General features: G+C 36.2%; 1 protein-coding gene across 2 annotated transcripts; it reads right to left on the bottom strand.

The window, feature by feature from the left end:
• Positions 1–4,778: 4,778 nt before the first annotated feature.
• Positions 4,779–7,103, bottom strand: LOC113297431. Of its 2 annotated transcripts, none has more exons than XM_026545895.1 (5): positions 6,926–7,103; positions 6,565–6,677; positions 5,730–6,355; positions 5,473–5,572; positions 4,779–5,295 (listed from the first exon to the last, which is right to left on the bottom strand). In XM_026545895.1, exons 1-5 carry the CDS (start codon positions 6,998–7,000, stop codon positions 5,253–5,255), a joined length of 957 nt encoding a protein of 318 aa, XP_026401680.1. In that variant the 5' UTR covers positions 7,001–7,103; the 3' UTR covers positions 4,779–5,252. The 2 variants fall into 2 exon arrangements, with proteins under 2 accessions (XP_026401680.1, XP_026401681.1); XM_026545896.1 differs by having other exon boundaries at positions 6,565–6,674.
• Between the last annotated feature and the right edge of the window lie 1,243 nt (positions 7,104–8,346).

Here is an 8,346-nt window from a genome sequence, read left to right as displayed (position 1 = left end):
ATATTAGTTTCAATTACTTGAAAATCGCTTTGACGAAAAATAGCTTGTGAACAACAACTATATAACGTCCTCTAAGAATATTTCAATGATTGAAATGAGAGTTTAGAATATAATCTTGAAAGGATATAAACATTATGTGATAACTCATATGTGTGTAAGTCCTTATTCCTTGAACCAAAGTATGCGTACTTTGCTGCTCAGGAAAAACCGGAACTGAAGTCCGCGTACCAGTACGCGCACTGTCGGAAGTTCACATCCCGTGAATTTCTGCTGGAGTTTGTGAACTGAAAACAAACTTATTCAGGGTACTTAAGTCTGCGTACTAGTATGCCTACTTAAGTGGGTAAGTTTCTATAAACGATTATTCGTGAACTTAAACTTATATAAACTAAGGAATGCATACTTGCAACCCGTGGCTATATAGTTCATGAATTGATTCAAGTAAATCAAATCTTTTTTGCTTCACTTGTGACTTGTATACTTCTATGAGATCTAATCAATTGAGCAACTCTCTTACTAGTTATCTTGAGTCATTTGAACTAGTTATGGTGAAGATGAATATGGTTGATATGAAAGTGCTCATATGGCTAACCATTTGGTTAACTAATGTTGAACCAACTAAGTGTACATGTTTGGGTATGGTTACACAAACCTAAATAAATGTGCATTTCATTTGTGTGTAACAAGCTAAGTTCGATCTAACGGTTGAAAGATATTAGCTTGAATCTAATCAGGTTTTCATCTAACAATGGATATTGAATGCTTTGTTACCAAGGTAACTTAGATTGCAAACCCTGATTTGAAAGACTATATAAAGGAGAACTCTAGCAACTGGGAAACCTAAGCCCCACACCTTCTATGTGATACTAGTTGTATTAGTTAGAGCTGATTCTCCTTTAACCTTAGGTTTCTATCCAGACCCTGTAGGTTAACGACTTGAAGACTTCATTGGGATTGTGAAGCCAGAACCAACTATTTTCTCTGTAATTGTTTGATCTGATCTTGTTGTTTCTATCATATTAAGTACAATCGTAAGATTGGCTTGAGATTGATTTCTCCGATAGGCAAGATATAAAAGAACTCACAAACATCTTCGTCTCATCGTTTGTGATTGCGCAATATCTTCTTTCGCTAGTCGATTAAGATTATTGTGAGGTGATTGATAATTCTACGCTGTTCTTCGGGAATATAAGTCCGGGTCATCTTGGTTCATGTTCACCTTGATATATCAAAAGACGGAATAAAAACTTGTAGGTGTTTCTGTGGGAGACATATTTATCTATTACCGTTGACTTTTATGTGTGATACAGATTTGTTTATTAAAGTCTTCGACTTTGGGTCGTAGCAAATCTTAGTTGTGGGTGAGATCAGCTAAGGGAATCAAGTGTGTAGTATCCTGCTGGGATCAGAGACGTAAGGAACACAACTATACCTTGGATCAGTGTGACATTGATTGGGGTTCAACTACAGTCCAGACCGAAGTTAGTTTGTAGTAGGCTAGTGTCTGTAGCGGCTTAATACAGTGTGCGTTCAATCTGGACTAGGTCCCGGGGTTTTTCTGCATTTGCGGTTTCCTCGTTAACAAAACTTCTGGTGTCTGTGTTATTTCTTTTCCGCATTATATTTGGTTATATAATTGAAATATCACAGATTGTGCATTGAATCGGTCAATTGGGAAATCCAACCTTTGGTTGTTGATTGAAATTGATTGATCCTTGAACATTGGTCTTTGGTACCGTTCAAGTGATTTCTCTTGTATTCAATTACGCTCGCAGATTTCTATTTCCTTGAGTAAGTATTGAATCGAGAAAGTGAGATATAACTCTTTGATATACTTTCATTAAGATTGAGTCTGAGTGTCTAGTTTATTCTCTTAAAAGTATATTGGAGTTTGTCCGTACAGATTGCTAAGCGAAGTATTGGGTGTGGTTGTTAGACCCCCGCTTTTTCAGTATTCATCATATTTTTAAGTGTGGTTCTTTCACTCGATGATATAGTTTGATTCCGGAGAGTATGGTGGTGTTACTTGGTGGATGTTTACGTTCTTTCGATATAATTATTCAAATGGTTTCACATGCTCTCCACCCCTTTCGCTCTTCAGAACTCTAATATTTCGATAAAGTTGAGTTTCAAGTTCATTGTTATAAAGTTCAAACTTTTCAAGACCCTCATCCTTACTTGTTAACAAGTGCATATGAAAATACCTAGTACCGTCATCAATAAAAGTAATAAAAGTTATGAAGTATTTATTTTCACATATTATCTGAATCATTTTTAAGTCACACAAGTATGTGTATACTAAATCTAATGGTTCTGTTTTCCAATAAATTAAATTGTAGGAAGGTTTAATGAATTTAAACTCTATACAGACTTCATTTCCATAAGATTCTTTAGAAAATTATAATTAAAGTGACCTAACCCTTCATACCAATACGAATATGAGTCAACAAGATACATGGAAGAAACAAATTTATTTATTTTTGGCATCATAGTTATTACATTAGCTTTGAACTTTCATGTTGTCAAACATCCCTTACCTAAGTACATTCCATTCTTTGTTATCACAAAGTGATTGGACTCAAATACTAGTTTGAATTAACAAACAAACCATATCATAAATTTAATGTTTCTTAATGTCAAAAACATGCAATACATAAGTCAATATAATTTTCATGCTAGACGTGAACTTTAGAACCACGCCTATACCTTTAACTTATACAGTTGCAGTGCTTCCCATAAATATCGGCTCTGCATTCTTAGTTTCTGTGTAGGTGGTAAAACAATTCTGTTCGGAACATACATGTCTGGTAGCATCGGTATCATCCTACCATGTTAATTCTAGGATCCACAACTTTTACGACATCAAAATTCATTATTTCAGTAAGTATTTCAACCAAATTAAATTCGTGTTCTCCATCTTATGGGAAAGAAGCATAATAATACCAATATTCAAGAACAAAATGAGATATTGAGAGTCGCGCAAATTATATAGGAATCAAGCTTATGAGTCATACAATCAATCTTTGGGAGAGAGTTATTGAGCGTACTGGGGAAACAAGCTTTACGAAAAAACAATCGGTTTTGTTCATGGGAGATCAACAACGAAAGCGATATTCCTAGTAAGACAACTTATGGAGAGGTACCGGGGGCAGAAGAAAGACTTACATATGGTATTTATTGACATAGAGAAACCATATGACAGTGTCACATGAGGTAATGTGGTGGGCACCCGAAAAGAAAAAAGTCTCCATAAAGTACATCACCGTAATCAAAGATATGTACGATGATGTTGTAACCAGTGCCAGAACCTGCGATGGTGTGACTAGCGACTTCCTTATCATGATAGGACTACATCAAGGGTCAGCTTTGAGCCCCTATATTTTTGCTCTAGTGATGGATCCAATTACAGGGGACATACAAGGAGCGCTTCGTTGGTGCATACTCCTTCTTGATGATGTCGCGTTAATTGACGACAGTAGGACCGGGGTCGAGAAACAACTAGATTTATAAAGACGGACTCTGGAATCGAAGGGATTTAGACACAGTAGGACTAAATCTGAATACATGAAATGCAAATTCAGCAGTGCTATGTCTGAAGACGGGGATGTCTATTTAGTCGGGTAATTAGTGCCTAGGAAAGACTCCTTTCGATATTTGGGATCGACGATTCAAGGTGATGGTGGAATTAACGAGGACTTATTAAGGCAGGGTTGCTGAAGTGGCGATAAACAACTGGAATCCGTGTGACAGAAAAGTCCCACAGAAGCTCAAAGGTGTGTTATATAGGATGACGATCAGACCGATATGTTGTATGGCGCAGAATATTAGGCTACTAAACATCAACATATTCAAGAGATACATGCAATGGAGATGTGTATGCTGTGGTGGACCTGTGGCCACACGAAAAGAGATCGAAGTAGGAACGAGAGTATACACAATAAACTTGGGGTAGCACCGATTAAGGAGAAACTTATTCAACATCATCTGAGATAATATGGACATCTTCATAAAAGGCCTCCCGAGGCACTAGTGCGCACCGGAATCACAAAGCGTGTAGCAGGTACAAAGAGAGATAGAGGTCGACCTAATTTGACTTTGGTCTCATTTCTAGCCTACCCAACTTGTTTGGCACTAAAGATTTCGTTTTGGTTTTTTGTTTGATTGGTGACTTGGCAACTTGGTTTATATCTTGGTCTCATTTATAGCCCACGCAACTTTTCGTTTTGGTTTTTGTTTAACTGGTGACTTAGACTCTCTTCAGGGGCGGATTCCTATCCAGGACAACTTTTAATGAGCTAGTCCAAGCCACTTAGCCGGTTTTTAATTTAAGTTTGATTAATTTTCAAACCAAAACTAAAAAAACGGGTTCTTACGACTGTTTATCCTCTATAATTATGAAGCAAGGTCCCATGATGACTTATCTTGTTTACTCATTTAACTATTCCCGTTCATGTTCGACTCATTTGACTATTCCCGTTCAAAGGAATTTACGGCTCTGCTCGGTTACCTTATTTGATGGCAGGCGAAATCTAATGTTTTGTTTCTTGGCTGAAAATCGCCAATGTTTGCAGTGACCCACGTCATAAGCCAATTTTACTGCTTATGTTAGCAGTTTTGAACTGACGGCCACTGTTCCCAGAGTATATGACCACTGGCTAGTTCGACAACTTCTCCGACAATTGACCAACCAAATATTCTAGTCAAATCTGACCACCATCACCACTATTTGGTTGGTATGTTGAATTGAATCTCCACTTTAAAGATTGAAGGGATAAAAATTCAGCTACAAGTCTGTATACGACATCAATGCCAAGAAATTATAAAATGCAGCGTATGCCTAAGAAACATCCATAGGACCATAGAAAAGTATCCCCAGCTTACTCAATCAAAAATCCTGTTTTTATTCCAGTCATTTTGATGACTTGAAAAGCTGATAGGAGTAGATGTAGTTGTGAAACCCTGTCTGTGCCTGCTACCTATTTTTAGGTTCTGCTGGATCCTGACAATTTAGTTGCCCATAAATATGTCAACGAACATAAGCCACTACCTTAATACTCCGATACATGAATATTTTGAGCGCAGGGCACCAGTTTGAATCACAAACAAAGAAAAAGTATACTTAGTATAACATCAAGCTAAGCCATGTACTGGAAAGAAAGGGGAATCGCTGAACTATCCTTTAATGTCAAATCTTGGCACCCAGTTTAGGAGTACCTATAACATTCGATCACTTTGGAGTCTACTGATAACATTCAATCACTTTGTTTCTTGGCAATCGACTGCTCCGAGAGATACCTACAAGATGAAAATAAACTAAACTCAATTGACTTCAACCTAGATAGGCTAAAAACTTAAATGGCTAAAATTTGCAAAAGAGTAAGACAAAACAGTTTCCTGCGCAAGTTACGTGCTGGAACGAGGAATGCAAACCATATTATACGGTCACATCAAGAAGAATGAATAAAGCCTTACTTGCCCGTGTGGAAGCCTGCAGAGAACCAAGCATTCATAACTACAGAAAGGTCCGTCTTATAGCCTTCTGATGGACTTGATACATCCTCTTTATCCTTCTCTATACAAATGGGAAGAAACAAAGCAACACAGTCAGGATATATACAAGTACAACTTAAGGCAACTCCGGCACTGCCTATAGGCTTCATATAACAAAATAATATCAGGAATGATTTAATGTTTGATAGAGTTATCCAGGTTTTATAAGCAGTATTTACCTTTTTTTCCAATAGAAGCATTAGAGCCTCCCATTTTAATGGAAGCTATAGCTCTTTCTGCAGCTCCAATTGCTGTTTTAGAAAGCGGATCATCTTGAAGATAGGATAAGTTTGTCCCATCACCTGTACATCCAATAGGAGCAGAAGAAGTGCCCAGTTCACTGGTACAAGGAACACTAGAGGAACACGCGGGCACCAACGGGCACGAACCCGTCAAGCAAGGACAAACATATGGGCAACAAGAAGAAGCTGTCGCCGCTGCTTGCTGAGAAGCATAAAGTGCATGATGTTGATTTTCTTGAGTATATGCACATGAACCACCACCTTCACCTTGGGACTGGTAATAGCTATAGTTGTAACCATAACCAGCTTGAAGTTGTTGCAGAACCTTTTGTCTCTGTTCCTCTAGCTCGTAATACTGGCGAAGTAACTTATCATACTCGGATTCCACTTGTGTACTAGTGTTTCCTTCTGCTGTTTGTTGTTTATCAGAATCATGTGTATGTATAATCGGTTCCAAAACACTTGATTGATTTTCTTGAACTGGTGGTACATTATTTGCTTCTTCCACATCTGCTTCAGTTTTAACTATCTCACTAGCAAGAGCATCATTCACCCTCAGAAGTCTACAATGGAGATAAAACGAAAAGCAAGAGATATTTAGTGGACACACAATAATGTAGGTTGGCATATGTTCTGAGTTAAGATATTTATTGTCTTTCTCTGCGTGGTTAAGATCTATGACTCTTTTCTCAATCAAAACATATTTTCGTTTTGGCTTTTGTAATCAACAAATGAACTGCAAGTAACAATAACTGAGATTTAAACTTCTGACCTTGAAGGTTCATAGTTCTCATCGGTCAGATTTTCAGGATAGTCAGTGTTTACTTCTTCCCCGTTGATGTCCGTAGAGATGCTCTTACGTTGCTTCTTCTTATGCATGGCCTGCTAAATACACAAACCTACTGATTCAGAATTAAGCACTGGAATAAGATTACAAAACCACATAACCGCAAAATCAAAACCGGGAAAGTAAAACTAATCTAATATAAGATCACAGCTAAGAATCGAAGCGCATAAAACCTAAAACCCATAACATGAAAACATCCATAAGTAATTTCAATACACGATGAACCATGATGATAAACCTTATTCCTGCAAAATTAATAAGATCGGGTGAAAAAAGCAATCTAGACCTTATATTTATTCATAGCATTGTCAAATGCATTCATAAGAGCAGAATCATCCCAGAGTTCTGATTCTTTCGCCATTGAATTTATTTCCCGCTTTAGAAAAAAAAATTGACCTAATTTGATTTCATTGCCTTCCCTTCTACTCGTATAAACTAAAGCAGGTTGTGTAAAAAAGTTTTTTCTGGGTGGCCAGTATGAGAATGCTGTGTAGATATGAGCGCTCATTGCTCCGGCACGTGTCGGATAGTATGACCAACAACGATTTTATGCAACGCAAGTACATGATTTATGTCGATCAAAAAAAGAAAAAAAAAGTATACACGATTTATATAAGAAACCTAATTTGGGGATTTTAGGGGCTCAAGATGATAAAGCCGTGAGTCATGAAATAGTAGTCAACTAAACCCTTTAATCTATTAATTTTGTTAATGGTAATATTCTCCATTAGTTAGTATTAATAATAAGATTAACTAAATTAAATATGATTAATAATTAAGTTAGACTAATTTATAGTTAGGGTATGAAAATCAAAATTTAATATATACTTTTTTTAATTTAACATATGGTTGGGAGTCTTCAACTTTCCCAACCGTAACTACCATATACGATTTGGACTACCGACCGTAAAAAAACCTAGGTTAAAATACAGTTGAAAGTTTATATTTGGGATTTTTAGGCTAAGACCCGACCCATAGGTAACCCATAATATGAGACCCTTAATTAAAAGAAGTTTAAATCCATGCCCCGAGTTATTAAAAGACATTCATGCCCTTTAATATATTTTCAAGCCCCAAATTAAATAAAATTTAAATTTAAACCCGAAATTATTAAATCTAGGCCAAAAATTATTAAAGTATAGTGTGAATGTGTAAACAGAAGTTACACATACATATGACATGTGTATCCAGAAGTTACACATCCTTATGACATGTGCAATGCAAAGTTACACATCAAAAAAATATACATCAAAAAGAATGCATACAAAAAAATACATGTATTACTTTAATATTCATTTATAATAATTTCGTAGCATGTGTAACTAAAATTTACACACGCATCTGTCTAGTGTAATTGAGAGTTACATATGCATTTATCTAGTGTAATTGAGAGCTCCACATGCATCTGACTTGTGTATTCAGCGTTAACTTCAATTTCAGCGAGACCAATACCACAAATAAGCAATTAGCTTTCATGAATTTATCGGAAACCTGAAATATAACAACAAACAAACATGAACCAGTGTCAAAAGAAAAATGCAAAAGAATATTGTTCAATATTTAGGAGAGCAACAAAAAATAGTCCATAAGAGTGCTTAATGTTGATAACAATTACAATGAACAAACATATGAACCAATGCCAAAACAAATATTATTCAGTATTTAAGAGAACAACAAAAATAAAAGAGAAGAAAAATTAAAGATGCA

The sequence above is a fragment of the Papaver somniferum genome, chromosome 7 (assembly GCF_003573695.1).
Source record: "Papaver somniferum cultivar HN1 chromosome 7, ASM357369v1, whole genome shotgun sequence".
Classification (NCBI taxonomy): domain Eukaryota; kingdom Viridiplantae; phylum Streptophyta; class Magnoliopsida; order Ranunculales; family Papaveraceae; genus Papaver; species Papaver somniferum.
The sequence above is the reverse complement of the archived record's forward strand: the minus strand, read 5'-3'. Positions and strand labels throughout refer to the sequence as shown.

Excerpts from the sequence above, each read along its gene's own strand:
- LOC113297431 (XM_026545895.1), bottom strand. The coding sequence starts at position 7,000 with ATGGCGAAAGAATCAGAACTCTGGGATGATTCTGCTCTTATGAATGCA. Across the intron at positions 6,356-6,564 it reads GAGAACTATGAACCTTCAAG|ACTTCTGAGGGTGAATGATG; the intron begins GTCAGAAGTTTA and ends TCTCCATTGTAG. Across the intron at positions 5,296-5,472 it reads GCAGGCTTCCACACGGGCAA|GTATCTCTCGGAGCAGTCGA; the intron begins GTAAGGCTTTAT and ends TTCATCTTGTAG.